General features: G+C 32.8%; 2 protein-coding genes across 2 annotated transcripts in view; both read right to left on the bottom strand.

Annotated features, from left to right (window-relative positions):
* Positions 1–17,392, bottom strand: part of LOC136036441 (zinc finger protein 221-like) — a 33,900-nt gene extending 16,508 nt beyond the window's left edge. The window contains exons 1-4 of the mRNA XM_065718684.1: positions 17,299–17,392; positions 11,814–12,399; positions 10,234–10,335; positions 5,778–5,841 (exon numbers count right to left, since the gene is read on the bottom strand). Of these exons, the coding sequence (XP_065574756.1) occupies positions 5,778–5,841; positions 10,234–10,335; positions 11,814–12,359 (712 nt within the window). The 5' untranslated portion in view covers positions 12,360–12,399; positions 17,299–17,392. The remainder of the gene's footprint in view (positions 1–5,777; positions 5,842–10,233; positions 10,336–11,813; positions 12,400–17,298) is intronic.
* Positions 1–17,512, bottom strand: part of LOC136036440 (zinc finger and SCAN domain-containing protein 20-like) — a 113,145-nt gene extending 95,633 nt beyond the window's left edge. Inside the window, exon 1 of the mRNA XM_065718678.1 lies at positions 17,386–17,512. The gene's annotated coding sequence lies outside the window, so the exon portion shown is untranslated. The remainder of the gene's footprint in view (positions 1–17,385) is intronic.
* Between the last annotated feature and the right edge of the window lie 3,945 nt (positions 17,513–21,457).

Here is a 21,457-nt window from a genome sequence, read left to right as displayed (position 1 = left end):
GAGGTTCGTCGCGTTGCACTAAGCCAGTAGTTAATTCGTAAATATCTGATAGGAAAGATATAGCAGGGTGCGAACTTCTTCGCTTTTCAAAATTTATCTTAATTGCATCTTTTTCAAAAGACTTTGCAGCAATTTGAATGATTGAGTCCCTATCTTTCGCTATATGCTGCAGCAAAAGGTTCAACATCATACAAACAAAGAAGCCTGTCATTGCTAAATTACCATCCAACCAGCTCTCCGGTCATCCGACCTTTGGACTATTTTAAACAAAATGGTTATCTCAAAATCTCGATCGAATACATTTGGGCAAAAGAGGATAGGGTGAGGGTATATACCCACCAATCACTTTTGATAACTCTTAAAAAGGTAAATAGAAATTTTATTCTCCAGTCAAATGAGCCACCTCTGATGTTTATATACATACAACCTTATCTGTACATAAAACCTTATCTGTTCCCGGGGCAGAGCTTACAAAACTTCCTAAGGGTTTTGGGGGGGTTGTGTTGACCCCTGAGTTTTGTTAGTGTTGACCACCACAACATACCTTTAGAGGTATGTTATGGTGGATTTCAAACTAGCCAGAAGGCACTATGTGTATACTATTATTACCCCTACTACAGTTACTGTAACAAATGACGCTAAAGGTATCAAGATGAAATTACTATTACTACTTCTGCTCTTAGAGTTTAAATAAATCAAAAGAGTGTAAGCGCATCCATGTTGTTAAAGAACATAGGTATTTTTTTAGGAATAATATTAAGTTTAGTTTTTCAGGTCAACTTGAAGATCTATAAATTTAAATTAAACAATAATATTTGTGTCAGGACTAGAAATTGTTCAAAAAGCTTCTCTGACATACAGATAGCAAGCCAAACTATGGATTCTTATGTAAAAAGAAAACCGAAAAGATATAAAATATCATTTTTTACCATGAAAACTACAAAAATCAATTTTAAAAACTTTTCCTCAAAATAAGTTTTTTAAGAAAAGTAAACAGCTCAGTTAAGCCAGAAATAAGCAGAAATAAAGTCAAATAAAATTTCAAGTGTGAAAGTACCACAAATCACCATCAATAAATAAATACAACTCGAAACTGATACATTAAACCGATTGTTCAAGGTCATTTGCTTTTTTGTTCAGTAAAGTGCAAATTATGTTCTGTTCTTCTGAAGGTATAGGGGTTGTTGACCCTACAACTGTTAATTTTTACTCTCTTTGAGTTTGACTACGTTATTTAGGCTATAGTAAATTGGGTTCATTTTTAGTTTTATTTATTTATTGATGGTGATTTGTGGCAGTTTTATTTTTGGAATGTTATTGACTTTACTTCTGCTCATTTTGGCTTAGTTTAGCTCTTTACTTTTCTTTGAAAAAATTGTTTCGTGGAAAAACAATTTATATTAACTTTTAAAAGACCAATTAGGCAATTTTATTTTGTCGCATTGACCCATTTAGCTCGCTATTGACAAATTCTCAAAACAAAAATTCTTCTAATTTGAAAGATATATTTTCTTCCTTAGTTTCAATATGTTCTTATTGTTCTATATCTGTTCATTAAAAAAGATTGGTACAGCCCCAATGATCATTGAAAAACTTGGCTCAATCAATGCACGTAAAATGGGCAGTCAAATGTTCTGTTCTGCTTTCAGTGTAAAAAGGACAATTTTTTGCATTTTTCCCTCTACGATTCAGTGCGGCACTTAAGGAGAGAATTTATAAGACCAAAAATATCTTAGTAATCTAATAACAATTAAAATAATAATCATAGAAAATCACCATTTTAATGGATAATTGAATTAAGATGGAGTGAAGCGAAAAAAGTTTGTTTTGATGCAATTGGTGCATCACAATGCCACGACAATATTCAACATGGTATCCTCACGGTATAAACTTAGAGTGGACATAAGAAATCTTTACCATTTTCTAGTACATTTTCGAGGCTATTCAAGTGGATTCTGGACTGAATAATAAGAAAAATATTCTCAGAAAACTCACTTTCATTCTCACAAATATTTGATTCAATCTCAGAAGGCTTAAGATTACGATTAAGCTGTTCAGATACGCCAGGAGGAACCACCAAAGAAACGTATTCATGTTTGGGTGATAAAGAAAGATATTTCTTTCCGAAAACATCTTCACGGAAATCTGAGAATGTTTCTTCAACTTCTAAAGAAAATTGACAATAAAATAATGTTAAAACCCTGACAAAAATAACCCTTTTGTTATTAGAAATTATGAAAAACAAAAAATAATCATTACATTGCGCCTTAAAAATGAGAAAAAAACCATAAAAGTAAAACAAAAAAAACATTTAGACATTAGTTAGATTTAATGTAATTGTAATTATAATGTAAATTATGATTAAACTGTACAGATACGTCAGGAGAATCCAGCAAAGGAACATCTTCATGTTTGAGTGATGAATTGACATTAAATCCCTCACATATCCATTCTGGTAATAGAAATTATGAAGAAACAAAAAAGTCATTATATGGCACTTCAAAAGTGAGAAAAGAAAATTTAATGCCTTTTTAAATTAGATAAATAGTTTTCTGGACTAACATGGTAGAAAAACATCTAAAGAAAACTTTCTTGATTCTCAAGATTGTCAAAACTAGTGGTGGAACTCAGACAGATCTATCAGCCTTTTCTAGACAAATTTGTTTTAACCTATACGATCATCCTAATATTTCCTTGTTAGCTTAGTAAAAATCATGAGCTTTTGTAAAAAATGTATAAATAAATTTCATTTATAAGAATTTAGCTTATAATGATGCTTGAAGATTTTAAGAATTTGATTTGTAGAGGTGATTCACTTACTGATCTGTAAAGACTCTTTACTTACTGTCAGTTGCCCATATTGACTTAAAACCTGAATATCTAGAAATTTCAAATTTTCATTGAGTGTCTGAAAGCAGTTGATTATCAATGAATAGCATGCATTTTATACACAGGATTACCCAACTTGGAGTCCATTAACTATTCATAATAAAAAAATTTTGATTCTAGTTTCTCCATAATTTAACCAGTTAATCTCTATAATATACTTCATAAGGTCACTGCCTTGAATGGTACACGCCTAATTAAGCACGCCTCACCCTATGGCCTAAATCTCGTCCTTCTTCCGGAATGTTTTTTTTTTTAATCTAGTTTAATAGGTAACAAAAGGGCTGAAGCTCGTAAAATATATTCTGATCTACCTTAGATATATTCTGATTTACTGAGGTAATCAGACATTTTGACAGACAAATTCAGACACTTCAAACTGGACTTGATAGGAATTTCAGAAACGCATATCCCAGGGTTAGGAAAAATGAAATTAGGGGATACGAAATTTATTTACAAAATCAGGAAGAGTAGGATGAAAACGCATGGAGTAGGGCGTATTTTGAATAAGGGAGCTGCTAAGTCATGTTTACACAAGGAAGCTCATACTAATAGAATTTTCTTGCTCAATTTCTAACTAAAAACTTCAAGCTACTAGTCGTAGCAGTCTGCACCCGTGTAAATCGAAGCAATAGAGATAGTAATGGCTCAAAGGCCTTTTGCCTACAACTGCAAAAACAAAGAATCGGGGTGTAAAGCAAAAATATGGTTATATTATTGGAAGATTTTACCTCCCAGGTTGATAAGATTAAGAACAGATGGTATCCTAGCATTGATAAATTTGTCTTAAAAGAAAACAGTAACGAGAAACAGTAATTAGTAAAAATAAAACAGTAATGGTGGTTATCCTAGCAAACAGAAAAGTATCCTAGCATACGTAAATCTTTCGAAGGCAAAGAAAACTCTAATGCTTAAAGACTGCTGCAATTTCGTAGGTATTACAACGAATACAGTACTTGATTATAAAATGGCCCATAAATTACCATGTAATTGACATGACGGTAATCCAGCTAACCATATAATGTTATTGCGAACCGAACACCGACAAGATCAATACTATATATTATGGTATATAAAGCGCTGCTATCGATGTTCAAAGGAAAGTAACACTCTAGTTGTGTCTAGGATTAACCTGAAGAAAAAACTTAGGATGGATAACTTCTTTCTAGGAAGCTATGATGTTGGTAGACTGCAGTAGCCTAAAAGAATTTGAGAGAAACTTTCCAGAAAAGGTTGAATATTAAGCTGGAGAGTGTAAAATTTAGCAATGTAGAAGATGGAATGAATAATTTTAGAAAAATAGTTAGTGAGGTCTCTGATGATGTCTTTGGGAAAAGAAATTTTCACATGCTGGCCAATGGTGTGCCTTACGCAGGTACCGATCTCTTGATTCGATGCCTTTGGCCAGAAGAGCAATACGTGGTTGGGGCAAATCCTCCGACACTTCCCGTATTCTTCCACCAGATTTCTCCAGGTACCCATTTAGAGCTGCGCCGACTCTGGTGGAGCTTACAGAGTCGCACAATTAACCCCTATTCCAAACCAAATAACCACCAACACCAGGACTCTAACGCCTGACCTCAGACTTTCAAAACCTGAGGGCAACACCTGACCTTAGTCTTTGGGAAGACAGTTCAAAACACAGTTAAGAATATTCATGAAAATGTTGTATATTTAATAGAAAGGAGGGGCTTGTACATGAATTACTTGAGTGATATATCATATGAAAATAAGAGGAATTTAAGGAAAGTGGGAAGCATTAAAATACAAGTTAGAAAGATTTCGAACGGAGGTCATTTATGAAACTGACAAAATAATTCACGACTATTCGGATGTTAATGAGTGTTTATTTTGTGAGGATGAATTAGTGACAATACTAAGAGGATAAAAAAATAAAAAGCACCTAATTACGTAGTAATTATGGCGGAAAATTTTCAGAATGGTTCTGGTCTGTTTGTATATCAACTTTCCTTGTCATTCCACATAATTCCTACTTGTAATAGGACTTTTTTTATAATAGCAGTATCTGTTATCTATGTGTTTTGTCGAATTATTGATTCGAATTTTTGGTTGTTCAGGCTCTATTTATTCACTAATAATAGTTTATCTTTGTTTTAAATTTGTATTATTATCGGAAATTATTTCTGCTTTTCACAAATTTAATAAGACACTTTAATTTTTCTTTCAAATTTTTTTTTAAATACCTTGAGCGTTAAATGTGCCAAAATTTGACAAAGTAGACTATCGATTATAGAGCGACACCTAATTAGTACATGATTATGATTATTTTCCAACAAAAAATTTTCCCTCTTAGGACGCAGAGTGCATATTATTATTATAATTATTAACAATTATGATTTACAAATCATTAATGCCATTGTAACCACAATGGCATTGTGCCACAATGGCAATACCACCTTAAACCACATTGTCCTTTACATTCTTACCAAAAATATAAATAATATTGTTATATTGATTCTTCTAAAAACCCTCAGTATTCCTTTGGGTACCGTGTGAGAAGGTTAAGTAAAAGATCGCTTTAAGTGAAATATGCTTGATTAAAAGATTAGGTTACATAAAAAAAAATTTATTGGGCGTAAGCAAACATGATTCATCTTATTATGTTCTAATCAAGAGACAAAGGATTAAAATTAAATTCATAAAATAATTTATTGGGTTTAGGCAAAAGTCATTAATCTTATTTCTTATATTCTAATCAATGGACATAAAAAAGGATTAAAATTTAATTCGTAAAAGAATTTATTGGGTTCAAGCAAAAGTTGTGATTCTTATTTTTTAAATTCTAATCAAAATAAATACACATTAAAAGGGAAGAAAAAACAGTACATATTGCTCTACTTTACTCTTTAATTAAACCATGAAAGACTAACCTGAAAAATTTAAGCTTGTGCTTGGCATTCTCTTTGTCCTTCCCAAGATCCTATTCCCAATGAACTTAAAAAGAAGAAGAAAGATTACATACAAAAATATTGACAAATTTTTAGAATTGGGACAAACTTGAATTTTAAACACATAATCACACATCTTATAGTAATGTTAATTATGTTATTATGATGTCAATTTAATTGTTATTATTAAATAAAAAATCGAAAACCAGCTCCCCAAAACTACAAGGTTACAAACATAGAAATGGAATAGGCAAATGCATCCATAAAAGAACTAAAACAAGTTTCCCTTTCACCTCAGAAGTGGTTTTATCAATCAGGTAATGTAAATTTAATCAGATACACTTATTGATTCATACACAGAGAGGGAAGAGGGGTATCCAATAGAGAATGCTTAAATATGCGTGCTTTTGCAGCTATTTGTTCCCCTTCTTTTGGTAAAAAATGCTTTAAAGGGCCCAATATGCACAAAATTTCACTTTACATTGAGTAGAGAAAAAGAACATACTTGAAATCTAAATTTGAACAGATTGAAGAGCCCAACAAACTTGCGCAAAGATTTGAACAGGCGCCTATTAGTTTACTATATTAATCTTCAGTTTATTCAAATTCTTATTTTTATATATTTTAAGCAAATATTAAAATTCTTATTAGCTTATTTAAGTTCTTATTCATTAAGATTAGCTTATTTAAATAATAACCCTGTTAGCTAATTTAAATAAAACGTTCATAAATATTATTATTAATATTAACATTTACAAATATTATCAAAAATTTTATTATTCAGACACTATATAGACTTGCCGTCGTAAGTTGAGAGAAAAATGATCAAACAGTTTTCACTTGTACTAAAATAGTTAGCATCAACACCTTGCATACCAACCAAAAAGAAATAAAATATTCACAATAACAAGACTTGGAGTATCAACCCACTTAAAACTGTTGGCCTGATTTGCTTCATACTCACAGTTCATTACCACAAACTACTTGATGAATAATCTTGAGCAAGGCATTTTATTTGTCGCAAAATCAACGACAAAAAGGAGAAAAAACATTATCATTCAGAAAATACACTTAGCCGTTGGTGATATATTTTGACGGTTTTTTGACAACTTGGATGCCACAGTGTTGAATTCATCAGCCCATTCAACACGCCCATAAAGCGTTAACTTAATACCTTTAACAATTTCTGAGATATTGCATTAATGCGCTTTTGACAATCTGGATGCATATAATCTCTTTCATCTAGTTAAATATCTTCCTCGCCATCCCCTGAAAAAATTCAAATTACTATGCTTACCTGGATAATGATTACCCTTGTCCCAATACTTTAAGTGCCATTTGATTTAGTTCACCTCCCCAACATCATGCTTCATATATCCTGATGTAATACCATCAATTGTTCCCGGAATATTGCCAAGACAGACTATTGACAATTTAGGTACATAATAATTTATTTTAATTTAGCTGTATATCCCTCCCATTGAACTTTCCCTGAAAGTTTCAACTTAACTGTTCTGTTTCAGAGTAATTGCATATACAAAATTTTGAAAACCAGGACTCACTTAAATTCCTTTGACTTAGTTGAATATATTTGGGCGCATTAATAGTAGCAGCAATGACAATAGCCTCAGTCACAAAATAGCATCACTCGCAGTTGCAAGTAGTCATAGTTGTAAGTAGTTATAGTCTCAGCCACAGTCAGTTGCAATCACAGTCATTAGTAGCTGCTCTCTCAATCAAATTAGTAACAGTTGCAGTTGGAAGTAATGGCAACAATAATCAAAACTAGGCCTAGTCAAAGTCATAAATAATGGCAGAGACTTAAACAGTGGAAGTCATAAGTAGTTGCAGCCGCAAGCAGAAAACGTTACAATAAGTCACTGCTGCAATGGAAAGCAGTAGCAGGTGCAGTTGCAAGTAGTCATAATCACAAGAAGTTACAATAAGAAAACGTTACAATAAGTCACTGCTGCAATGGAAAGTAGTAGCAGGTGCAGTTGCAAGTAGTCATAATCACAAGAAGTTACAATAAGAAGACGTTACAATAAGTCACTGCTGCAATGGAAAGTAGTAGCAGGTGCAGTTGCAAGTAGTCATAATCACAAGAGGTTACAATAAGAAAACGTTACAATAAGTCACTGCTGCAATGGAAAGTAGTAGCAGGTGCTGTTGCAAGTAGTCATAATCACAAGAAGTTACAATAAGAAAACGTTACAATAAGTCACTGCTGCAATGGAAAGTAGTAGCAGGTGCAGTTGCAAGTAGTCATAATCACAAGAAGTTACAATAAGAAAACGTTACAATAAGTCACTGCTGCAATGAAAAGTAGTAGCGGGTGCAGTTGCAAGTAGTCATAATCACAAGAAGTTACAATAAGAAAACGTTACAACAAGTCACTGCTGCAATGGAAAGTAGTAGCAGGTGCAGTTGCAAGTAGTAATAATCACAAGAAGTTACAATAAGAAAACGGTACAATAAGTCACTGCTGCAATGGAAAGTAGTAGCAGGTGCAGTTGCAAGTTGTCATAATCACAAGAAGTCGCAGTTGCAAAAAGTCACAGTGTTAAAGGAGTCAAAGTCACCAGCAGTAGCAGTTGCTAGTTACTTTTTATTTCAATTTCCAATCGAATAAGGCCCTTCCAAAGCTTCTAAAACTAGTTACAAATGAAACAGACTGAAAAAAACTGCATAGAGCCCACTTTACTCTTTACTAAGGCAGTTCTGCAATACCTATGACAAGAATGTAAATCTGAAATCGATCCCAGTTAAGATTCTAATATACATGTTCAAGCATAAAAATTTAACTTTTTAAGGCAAGACCATAATACTTGGTCTTGTCTAACGAGGGAGAAAAATGATGAGAACCTCTTTTGTAGGTAATTGTTTCAGCCCAACACCATTTTTAGAAGTTTCAGGCTTTATTCAGAATAGGCTACCCTTAAATTTGTTCTCAAATAACATTTTGCTATTCAGACAAATTTAGATAATAGTTACCGTTTATGAATCTGATAGGAATGACAATTTTGTTCTCACTTGCCATTTTTTTTTAAATGCATTTTTTTTTAAATTTTGGGTCACTATGGACCATGTACCATTACTATGATGAAACCATGATAATATATCACGGGAAAACGCCTTTAACTTATTCGACTGGAAATAGTAGATAAAAACCCTATTTGCGACAAGTGTCATCATATAGTTTCACTGTAATGTCATTTATGGTTGTAACCAGCGATTACAATGTCATTCATTTTCTTTCATATGTAGATGTTATATTTTTTTTGTTAAAAATTTATTTTATTTTAAATATAATGTGTTGATAGTTACAAAAGGCCCTAGATATAGCAATTTCCTTTCCAATGACCCCTTAAAGAGCCCTCTGTGGTGTTCCAGTACCCCACCAGTAGTGAAGAAGAAAAAGAAAAAGGTACAAAAGAGCCCACATAAATGCTACTTATGCAAAAAGTAATATTACTTGTGGTTCAATCCAGCGGTCTTTGGGTTTTCAGCCATTGCAATTCCTATGGGTTTTTTGTTGTTTTTTTAATCCAACTACATATTTAGAAGGTTTCAGACTACTGTTTCAATTTCCTTTAAATTCGTTTTCAAACAAAATTTTACTATTAAGACTACTTTAGATGATAATTGCCATTCATGAACAAGCAAAAATGGCATTGTTTTCTAACTTGCCAGCTTTCTTTTGAAAAGCGTTTATTAATTTTCGGTTGTTATGATTTGTGGTTTGTTCCCTACTAGGCTATGGGTAGTGAATTGGTCAAAGGTAATGTTTGGTAGCGAAAAACTTGGTCAAAGAAATCAAGATCAAAGACAAAGTAAGCCTAATTTGAGCAAAGCCAAGACAAATATTCTCTGTTAGGGGCAAGGCTGACAAAACTTTTTCAGAGTTGTATAATAATGATTATTTCACTTTTTCATGATAGTCCATCATCTTAGGTTAGAAATGAGACAGATTAAAAATGCAGTACAGGTAACTCAAAAAGTCTATCAATTCTGTGTCCCATTTGAAGGGTATGGGAGACCAAAATATAGTTGAAAAATTTACTATGTCTGCAGGACTTGCAGATAAGTGGGCAATTAAGATTGTTCATGGCTTATGGGGGTTTAACTACTGGAAAAACACTCTGGGGTAGGTTACTGCAGCTACCATGAGTATTTGCAGCTACAACTAAATACCTTTTCACTAAGTAACTATTTTGTAAAAAGGAAAATGTAATTTGTACTTCTTTAGTAAGTAGAATATTTTTTTTTTTACGAAAGATAGCTATTCATAGTTAAAGAAATTCTTAACTATTTTTTTTCTGATCTAAAGACATTAAAATAACTATCAGTTGGCCAAATGGAGAAAGACCTGTTTTAAAACAAAAAGCTTTGATCAATCATGTGAATTGAAAATAAATAAAAGATAACTAATGCATACTTTTTCATTGCCATAATCAAAATGTTCTCCATTGTCTTCAAACTGACTAGAACTATTGTTCCATCCTTTGTCAATACCTACAGCAAATTCATCTTTGATTTCCTGAAAAAAAAATCGGAATAAATTAAATGTCAAAAAATTGGATAAAGCCAAGATAGATAGTCTCAGTGAGACGCACAGCTGACATAGAACTGTCAGAATTTTTTCATATTGTATAAAAATAATATCTTTTCACTTGCTGATAGACAATCTATCATCCATCCAAGGCCAAACTTCATCTTCTATCCAAAGTAGATATTTTACAGATTGATATATGAATTTATAAAACATTTTGACAAAATTGAGGTTACTTTTTATAGACCTTGCTTGACCTTGTTCAGAAGAGTATAGACACATCCTTATAGCTCAGTAATTTTTAAATATATATAATATGATTTTTTTTGATTTGATTACTGTGGGTGAAGATAGTTATTCCCAGGAAATAATTGATGTGACTCTATGCCAGATCCAATTTTCAAGGGTATATCTCCCACAAAGAAATGAATAGGTGATTTAGTCTAATCCTCATCAGAGCATGTTCAAGGGTGTAAAATTTAAAAGCTTTTTCAAATACAAAAAAGGACAAAAATAGTTACACGTGGCCAGGAGCCTTTATAAACAAAAAAATTTAGGCCGATTCCTACCTTAAATGAACAAGGGGAGACAGTGACATGAAAATATAGTTTCCTTGGAATTTGAACCTATGTGTTAGCGAAACCTTATGATAGATTTTATCAGGACCAGAAAAAGGACACATCTGTGAACTATCGCACACAATTAACTCCTGGTTTGAAAACAGTCTTCAAAACAGTTGACATTGCAAACTTGTAAAGGTTAGCTAAATTAAAAAATCAGGAGCCTAAAAAAAGGGCTGATTTATGCTGGATTTGTTATGAACCAATGTTCTGGATTTGTTTGTTTTCTCAAAATGTTAAAACAGACCATGCATAAAGTGTTTGGCACTGCCTTTTTCCAGCAAACATTAGTTGATCTTGTGATAAAAAAGAACATTGACAAAATTTTCATCACTTAAACCTAATGTGTAAGGACCCTCACCTCACATTTTAAATGTCCAATCTTTTATCAGTATATAAATGTTCATTCTATTTAAATAAATGGTCTAAAGACTTTGACTTAAATATTATTAAACTCTTCTATCACTGTCTTGTAAGAAAAAAAAAAGCAGTTTTGAAAAGGATCTAGGAGCACAATGATAGCTTATTGGTACTTTGACCTAAACAAAACCAGAGTTCAAGAAAAAAGACATGTGAGATCAAAGAATAAAATCTTAATAGCAAAATCATACCTTGTGCTTTGTACTTTTTAAATGTTAAGTTACTAAATTTCTTGCCAAAGGTATTTTCCAGGTGGGGATGTAGATTCTAGGATCTAGGCATTACACACATATGTCATGTCACTTTTTGATGCCAACCTAGCCTAGTTCCTTAGAAAAATAAAATTAAATATATAGCCATAGTTTGGTCACTTGACTTTGAATAAATGCAACTTGAATAAATAAAAAAAAATAAAAAAAAACTTACTGGTGAGTTGCATGCAGCAATATATGATTGATAAACAAACGGACTAGTCTCAGTAGGACAGTTTGTCAAGTTATTGTTCGAGGTATCTACAAGAGGAAGCTCTAGATTACTGGAAGAACCTTCAGCCAAGAAATTGTTTTCAGAGGTTTGTTGAACAAGATATCTAGGTTCCTGTATCTGGTTAACTGTCTCACTGGGATAAGCAAGACCTTTAACTTTAAGCATTTCAGCCACCTTTATTAATGAACTAGTTTGAGCTTGTGGAACATTCACTTCACCTGTATACATAAATTTCACCAAAGCTATCAGATCCTGAAATTTCACGTCTCTTAGGATAATAATAGGATGGGGATGTGAAATCCCTAAAAGAAGTGTTTCAAAGTAGGAACTACAAGATGAGAGAACAAGTCTGTGACACTTGACACTTTGACTGTCACATGATAGCGTGACATCTGTGAAATATTCACTGTTTAATAGAGATAAAAACGCTCCATGAAATACATCTAGATAGTTGTTCCACTTTAAACAAAATTCTTTTTGCTCCATTTCAGAAATAGTGACTAAATCCTTGAATGACACAAACTTACTGAAAAGATTGAAACATATGAACAAGCATTCCAAATCACAAACTGTATAGGCACTAGAGGTGAAAATTAATAAAGTACTCTACAATTAGAAACTAAAGAGCAACTCAATACTTGTATTTGTCTTTCAAAGCTTTAACATTCCTTTTCAATTTATAAATACCTAGCTTGATAGTAATTCTGTCTCAATGAGTGTTGAACAATATGCATTCATAACTTGCAACAATTCTTCAATCAATATTACCTATTTTACTTTCTGTATGCACTACTGTAGACTCTTATATTTAACCTGCTAGCTATAGACTCATACTCACTTAATGTAATATGATGACCTTTACATTTTAGCTATTTTAGTAAAAGTCCTGTACAAAAAACCAAGTAGTATTTTCACCAGAAATTAGTGGAAAAGCTTTATAACTACATTTTGGGTTACTGAATTAGTCAGAGAAGAAGGTTGTTTCACTAGATAGCTGACTCACAGAATTGTTAAGAGATTATGCTTTCTCAAACCTATTGATGCAGACACATCACATGAACTTTATATGCAAAAATTTGTCAGTCTTGAAATAAACCCTGGTTGGTAGACATTTGGGGTAAAAGATGGTTAGCTACATTTTTGTGAGCTCAACAAATCAAGACATGATACTATTTATAATCATCGAAAAGATCTTAGAAAAAATAAGCATATTCTTGCAAGGGAATAATATTCCAAAGCTAAACTTTACTATAAGTATAGGTATATCACTTTTTTGGTACAAAACTTTATAAATTTTCATCAGAGGACAGTATTTGACTTATGATTTGAAAATCAAAATGCATATAGTAGCTCTTTTCTTTTTTGTTCTGAGATAGCTTAAGTTGTTTTGGAGTATAAAATAAAGAGAGGTTATAATAAATAAAATAAAGAGGTTATAATTTATATAAAATAAAGAGGAGGCTAGCAATGCAGCTAACAACAGATTTGATGATAAAAATGAGTTATCATTTGATTAACATTTCTCAGACCAAATGCATACCCTGTTGGATATTCCAACCTATTTTTCTATACTATCAAACAGTTTGTGGTAACAAACTGTAGCAAGGAGCAACCCAGCTCAAAAGTGACCAAAACTCTAAAAAATGGAATTTTGATACCAATAGCTACATCGAAAGAACAGTATTTTAATGCTGATTTTAAATATATAAGTTTCATCAAATTTAATCTTACCCATCAAAAGTTACGAGCCTGAGAAAATTTGCCTTATTTTAGAAAATAGAAGGAAACGACCCCTAAAAGTCATTGAATCTTAAAAAAAATCACACCATCAGATTCAGCATATCAGAGCACCTATTGTAGAAGTTTCAAGCTCCCATCTAGAAAAATGTGGAATTTTGTAATTTTTGCCAGAAGGCAGATCATGCATGCATGTTTATTTGTTCGTTTTTTTCCCAGGGGTGATCATATCAACCAAGTGGTCCTAGAATCTTGCAAGAAGGCTCATTCTAATGGAAATGAGGAGTTCTAGTGCCCTTTTCAAGTGACCAAAAAATTGGAGGGCACCTAGGCCCCCTCCCACGCTAATTATTTTCCTAAAGTCAACGGATCAAAATTCTGAGATAGCCATTTTATTCAGCGTAGTCAAAAAACCTTGTAACTATGTCTTTGGGGATGACTTACTCCCCCACAGTCCCTGTGGGAGGGGCCACAAGTTACAAACTTTGACCAGTGCTTACATATTGTAATGGTTATTTGGAAGTGTACAGACGTTTTCTAGAGAATGTTTAGGTTCGGAGAGGGGGGTTGAGAAGAGGGGGATATGTTGGGGGAACTTTCCTTGGAGGAATTTGTCATGGGGGAAGAAAAGTTTCATGAAGGGACTGCAGGATTCTCTACCATTATTAAAAAAAAATAATATGAAAGAGTTTTTTCAACTGAAAGTAAGGAGAAGCATTAAAACTTAAAACAAAGAGAAATTATTATGCATATGATTAGCTCAACTATTTATTCTACAGTTTTTGTGATTCAGGGGTCATTCTTAAGAAATTGGGACAAAATTTAAGCTTTAGGGTAAAGAGCAAGGTACTGACAAGGGGATGAACTCCTTCATATACATAATAAAAAAAATGAGAATACAGAAGTTCATTATGTAAGCTAATTTGTAAGTTATGTATATCTTTTACTAATAAAAAGATTCATAAAAATTAGAAGTTCTAGTTCCCTTTTTAAGTAACCAAAAAATTGGAGGGCAACTAGGCCTCCTCCCCTGCTCCTTTTTTCTCAAAATCATTTGATCAAAACTATAAGAAAGCCAATTAGCCAAAAAATAAATATAAAAATTTTCTTTTAATTATTCATCTTGCGGAGAGCCAAAATCAAAACATGAATTGATTCAATAATGTTCAAAAATTAAATAAAAAACAGAAAGTACGGAGTGACATTAAAACTTAAAACAAACACAAATTACTTTGTATATGAAAGGGGCTGCTTTCTCATCAACACCCCACTCTTTACTCTAAAGTTTTTTACTCTTTTAAAAAGTAAAGTTAAGAGAAAGAGTCAAACTTTAGTTAAAGAGCAGGGTGTTAATGAGGAAGCAGCCCATTTCATATATGAAGTAATTTTTGTTTGTATTAATGTTGCTCCTTACTTTCCATTAAAAAAAATTGTTTTTTTTTTATTTATTGGTTACAAAGAGGCTCTTTCATAGTTCCTACAGTAACAGTTTTAGAATGTTACCTAATTTTCATTTGTCTATTGTTTTTGGGACTTTAAAATGGCAGAAAAGTGTACACTCAAGAGAATCTTATTGAGAATAGAGGCTATTTCCAGAAAGAATTGAAGGAGTTTTGGATCAGCATATTTATTACTTTTACTTAAGAAAAAACTCATCGATTTGGAATTTCAGATTTGTGGAAAATATATTACTACATAAAACAAGCTAGACTCTTTGCCTGAATTGAGTCAACAGGAACTAAAGTTAAGGTTTATGGAGAAAAGAGATTTTGAAACCTGTGGGGATAAAACATCAAACATTACAGGATTCTAACAACACTTGTAATCTCTCCCTTTTAGTACTAAAGTGAGACAACTGCTTCCTGAAATAACTTTGCAACTTGAAAATATTCCCAGTTCAGATGGTAAGTAGGGTAAAGGCACCAATGATTTGACAGTAATTTTGTAACCACTGTCAAAATTTTCCTTCATAACAGGATAACTATGCTTAGTCCTCATTAGGAACAAAATCCATTGAAGAAGTTGTCATGTTTTGACAGTGCAAAACGTGGACTATATCCAATGCACCAAGATAAGAAAAGAAGGTAAAATTCTAGTAATTGACTGCTTGCTATCTCGGAAAGGGTATAGGTTAGGAAAATGAAGCTTTCAGGGATGGGTCTACAGGCTAAAGTATGTCCCAGGAAGGTATTTTAAAGTACCCAGCTCCACCCCTTCTCCCTCTAGAGAGCTCTGAAATTTGCCTACATCACAGGTCTATACCTATGAAATTTTGATGAAACAACATTTTACCTTAATTTTCAGTTACTAGTTGCTTTTTCTCTGCCTTTAGTTCTGAAAATGCAATTCCTGTTATTGGAGTAGAATTTTGAGCCATATCAATGGTTTTTTTTTCAAAATTTAGGATATGTATTTGCATATCTTTAAAACCTTATAAAATGGGGTAAAATTCTAGTTAATTGACTTCTTGCTATCTCACAAACAGTTTAGGTTAGGAAAATGAAACTTTCAGGGAAAAATCTACAGACTAAAGTATGTCCTGGGGAGGTATTTTGAAGCAACTACCTCCACTCCTTCTCCCTCTAGAGGGTTCTGACCTTTGATGACCTTTAAAAATATGTGTGCTATAAAAGTGAAACCTTGGAAAATAGATCTTCTGCTTAATTGAAGTACAACAAAATTGGGTAAAATTCTAATTAATTGACTTCTTGCTATCTCAGAAAGGGTTTAAGTTAGGAAAATGAAACTTTCAAAGATGGGTCTATAGGCTAAAGTATATCCCGGGGAGGTATTTTAAAGTACCCCCCTCCACCCCTTCTCCCTCTAGAGGGCCCTGAAATTTTCCTACATGACAGGTCTATACCTATTGAAATTTTGACAAAACAACATTTTACCTTAATTTTCAGTTACTAGTTGCCTTTTCTCTGCCTTTAGTTCTGAAAATGCAATTCCTGTTATTTGAGTAGAATTTTGAGCTATATTAATGCTTTTTTTCAAAATTTAGGAAATTTATTTGCATATTTTTAAAACCTTATAAAATGAAATTGAGCAAAGGTATGAAGCTGAAAACAATTCTGTTGTGCTTCAATTAAGCAGAAGATATATTTTGCAAGGTTTCACTTTTATAACACACATATTTTTAAAGGTCATCAAAGGTCAGGACCCTCAAGAGGGAGAAGGAGTAGAGGTAGTTGCTTCAAAATATCTTCCCAAGACAAATACTTAAGTCTGTTGTTTCATCCCTGAAAGTTTCATTTCTCTAACATAAAACCCTTTCTGAGATAGCAAGAAGTCAATTAACTAGAATTTTACCTAAAATGGGATTGAGCAAAGTTATGAACCTGAAAACAATTTTGTTGTACTTTAATTAAGCAGAAGATCTATTTTGCAAGGTTTCACTTTTATAACACACATATTTTTAAAAGTCATCAAAGGTCAGGGCCCTCTAGAGGAAGAAGAAGTGGAGGTAGGTACTTCAGAATACCTTCCTGGGACATACATTAGCCTGTAGATCCATCCCTGAAAGTTTTATTTTCCTAACCTAAACCCTTTCCAAGATAGCAAGAAGTCAATTAACTAGAATTTTACTGAAAAAACAACCTCTAATTCAATCATTTTCCTGTTTTTGACACAAAATAGCTCCCAAAAATTTTTAGATGTGTAATGTTCAAACTGTTATTAGGCCTACATGTCTTTTTGCAAATTAAATGGTGAGATGACTGCAATAATGCCATTCTGAATCCATCTCAAGCTATGTATACACCTGTGCACCTACCTTACAGGCCAGTTGCAGCAAGCTCTGAAAAACTAGTGTTTTCCTTAAAACCAATCTTACTTCAGGTTTTAACATAACTAAAATTATAAACTCAAATTGATCAGTAGGTGATTAATTTAAGTAGTTTTGCTTGTATAGTGCTACCTATTTCGAAATCTAGCAAAGGCTATCAGTTCAGCTATTACTTGAGGCCTTTTTTTGCATCAACCAAAGAGACAGTTTGAGCTCAACCACTCGGTGTGGTTGAGCTCAACCGCTGTTTTTGCGTGAAACAGTGACAAACCAGGTTGTCATGAAAAGTGATTTTGCGTGAAACAATTGACTGGTTGAACTCTAATTTAACCAGAACTGTCATTGTTTTTAACCTTAGGGTTCTACCATTCATAATTGTTGGTTGACCTTTTCAGGTGTAGATTTCGAAAAGAAGAATTCGTAGGCTATAAATAAGTCTATATAAAATAAGAATTAAAAGCTGACAAATAAAATTCTAGCCACGCAAAAGTAAGGTTTAATTTTGTTTTTTTTTGTATTAGGGCTATTTAGATAAATGTTGGGTTATATCCTGCAATTTGATTCACATAGGCCTTAAGACAGGAAGTCAAGAGTTTGAATATGCTTTTGAAGACTTATGTAGATACTTGGAAATCTTTGTTTCATCCTTTTGATGCCCTAGGCTTGACCTTAGCTTGGTAATTTGGCTTCAGAGATAAAACCTTGATGAAGCAAGACCCTAGTGGTTATAAAACATTGGTAAAATTCTAGTTTAGATAAATTTGTATTATCTTGAAAAAGGTTTAGGTTAGGAAAATGAAACTTTTAGGGATGGGTCTAGAGACTAAACTATATCTTGTTAAAGTATTTTGGAGCATCTAACTCTACTCTTTCTCTCTCTTAAAAATGTTTGCCTTAAATTACCTTAAATCACATTGTCTAATGAAATAAGGATTAAATCCTGTAGAATTACTGGTTAGTGATGATGACAGTTGGAAATCTCAATATTTGGTCCACACCCTTAAAAATGCTTGTGTTATAAAAGTGAAACCCTTGCAAAATAAATCTTCTACTTAAATGACAAGAAAAAAGCATTTTTAGTGTCATAACTTTGCTCAATTTCAATTTATGAAGTTTCCAAGGTTTGGAAACTTTCAGGAAATATATTTCCCTATATTTAAAAATGAAACACTGATATGGCTTAAAATTCTACTCAAAAAACAAGAATTGCATTTTCAGAGCTAAAACCAGAGAAACAGAAACTGCTTGCTGAAAATTAAGGTAAGATGTTGTTTTACCAAAATTTTAATAGTTACAGACCACTCCAGTATGCAAAATTCCCAGACTTAAAAACAGAAGAGGGTTATCACATAAGCTTAGCAATAGCTTCTCAGAGTATGTTTTTAGCTATGGATTAATCACTGAAAGTTTCATTCTCCTAACATAACCCCATTCAAAGATAGCAAAAAGTAGCTAAACTGGAATTTGACTGGAAATTTAATCTATAGCCTGGTAGGCTAGTAGAATTCCAAATCAAAACAAAAAGAAGTCAAACTAGAATTTTATCATCCGTTTAGGGTAGCTCAACAAAGCTAAAGTCTTATCATTTAGGACTTTTTATAGATGATTTTGCTTTTACAGTATGAATACAACATTTTCCAATATATTACCTGAACAATTTAACCAAAGATTCCACTAATTCCGACCCTTCCTATCTCTTCAAATATACCAGAGAGTATTCTAGATCATTTTTCAATTCTCTCTGATCTCAAATTAATGTGAAATATGTCAAATCCGGAGGAAATTAAGCCAGTGCTAAATCATTTAATTATAATAGAATGACACTCTTAACACTTTACGGATGCTTTATGTTTGAAATTTTTTGCCCAATCCGACAAGTAAAAAGAGTGTTTTCGCAAACCAGTTTTGTTTGAGCTAAACCATATGTAATTTTTTTCTGTTTTTGTGTTAAACATACAAGCTGGTTAAACCAAAGCTGTCATTGGTTAAACCAGCTGGTTGACGCAAAAAAAAGGCCTTTTTTCAGTTACTAGTTGCCTTTTCTCTGCCTTTAGTTCTGAAAATGCAATTCCTGTTATTTGAGTAGAATTTTGAGCTATATTAATGCTTTTTTTCGAAATTTAGGAAATATATTTGCATATTTTTAAAAACTTGTAAAATGGAATTGAGCAAAGTTATGAAGCTGAAAACAATTCTGTTGTGCTTCAATTAAGTAGAAGATATATTTTGCAAGGTTTCACTTTTATAAAACACATATTTTTAAAGGTCATGAAAAGGTCAGGACCCTGAAGAGGGAGAAGGAGTAGAGGTAGTTGCTTCAAAATATCTTCCCAGGACAAATACTTAAGTCTGTAGTTTCATCCCTGAAAGTTTCATTTTTCTAACATAAAACCCTTTCTGAGATAGCAAGAAGTCAATTAACTAGAATTTTACCTAAAATGGGATTGAAAAAAAGTTATGAACCTGAAAACAATTTTGTTGAATTTTAATTAAGCAGAAGATCTATTTTGCAAGGTTTCACTTTTATAACACACATATTTTTAAAAGTCATCAAAGGTCAGGGCCCTCTAGAGGAAGAAGAAGTGGAGGTAGGTACTTCAGAATACCTTCCTGGGACATACATTAGCCTGTAGATCCATCCCTGAAAGTTTCATTTTCCTAACCTAAACCCTTTCCAAGATAGCAAGAAGTCAATTAACTAGAATTTTACTGAAAAAACAACCTCTAATTCAATCATTTTCCTGTTTTTGACACAAAATGAGTTCCCAAAAATTTTTAGATGTGTAATGTTCAAACTGTTATTACATGTCTTTTTGCAAATTAAATGGTGAGATGACTGCAATAATGCCATTCTGAATCCATCTCAAGCTATGTATACACCTGTGCACCTACCTTACAGGCCAGTTGCAGCAAGCTCTGAAAAACTAGTGTTTTCCTTAAAACCAATCTTACTTCAGGTTTTAACAGAACTAAAATTATAAACTCAAATTGATCAGTAGGTGATTAATTTAAGTAGTTTTGCTTGTATAGCGCTACCTATTTCGAAATTTAGCAAAGGCTATCAGTTCAGCTATTACTTGGACATAGGTTTCCCTTAAAGTTATTACTTTAATCCGGTTCAAGTCACAAAATCCTATAATACTCTAATCGCGTTCAGTCATGACAAACCCATTATAATTCTCGGCTGATATCTATGAAGCATAGGCTTTCCCCATTCAAGAGATTAGTACACAATAATCTGTTATTTTGTTCAGTGTATTAGTGTCACATATCAAAATTTCATTCTTTAGTGTGGTTAACTTGTAGGCTCTTCGTCTACTCCTTAGAGATTAGATTAGTACTATTCTTTTGCATCTTTCTGGATTAAAATTGACGAACTTTAAAGCCTTTTTCTATGGCCGATAGCTTGGTGAGAGAGAGAGAGAAAGATGGGTATATTTAAAAACTATCGTAGCACATCTAAATTCTTCTGCCTACTTGGTCAGTGTATCGACTGTAGAATGCAGATTCACTGATATTTTAGCTGAAATTTCGAAGTCACACCCCGAAAAATAATATTCTTTTATGGCGTTACTTAGGAAGACGCAATTCCTTTTTAAAAAATAATATGAAAAAAACTTCGTTTTCTTAAAGAGTTAAAGAGGCTGCGTCCCAAAGTCGAACCTTAAAAAGTACAAGAATTAGAAGAGGCAGTTGGGGGGCTGCCGCCCCCCAAACCCCCAGCTTTTAAAGACTCTTTTGTACAGGTTTTTTGTTTTTTTGCTAACCCCCAGCTCTTGGCTTCGGAAAGGCCCTCTTTTAATTAACAAAAAATTGAAATGAATGAATAATGGAATAACTTCGAAAAATGTTAAACACAAGAGGACAGGAGAACCATTGCGCCGAAACTAGTAATTAGTAACAATGAAGTCCCCCCCCCAAAAAAAAACCTGTACAAAAGAGTCTTTAAAAGCTGGGGGTTTGGGGGGCGGCAGCCCCCCAACTGCCTCTTCTAATTCCTGTACGTTTTAAGGTTCGACTTTGGGACGCAGCCTCTTTAACTCTTTAAGAAAACGAAGTT

The sequence above is a fragment of the Artemia franciscana genome, chromosome 15 (genome assembly GCF_032884065.1).
Source record: "Artemia franciscana chromosome 15, ASM3288406v1, whole genome shotgun sequence".
NCBI lineage: Eukaryota > Metazoa > Arthropoda > Branchiopoda > Anostraca > Artemiidae > Artemia > Artemia franciscana.
Note: the sequence above shows the minus strand (reverse complement) of the source record. Positions and strands in the feature narration are given on the sequence as shown.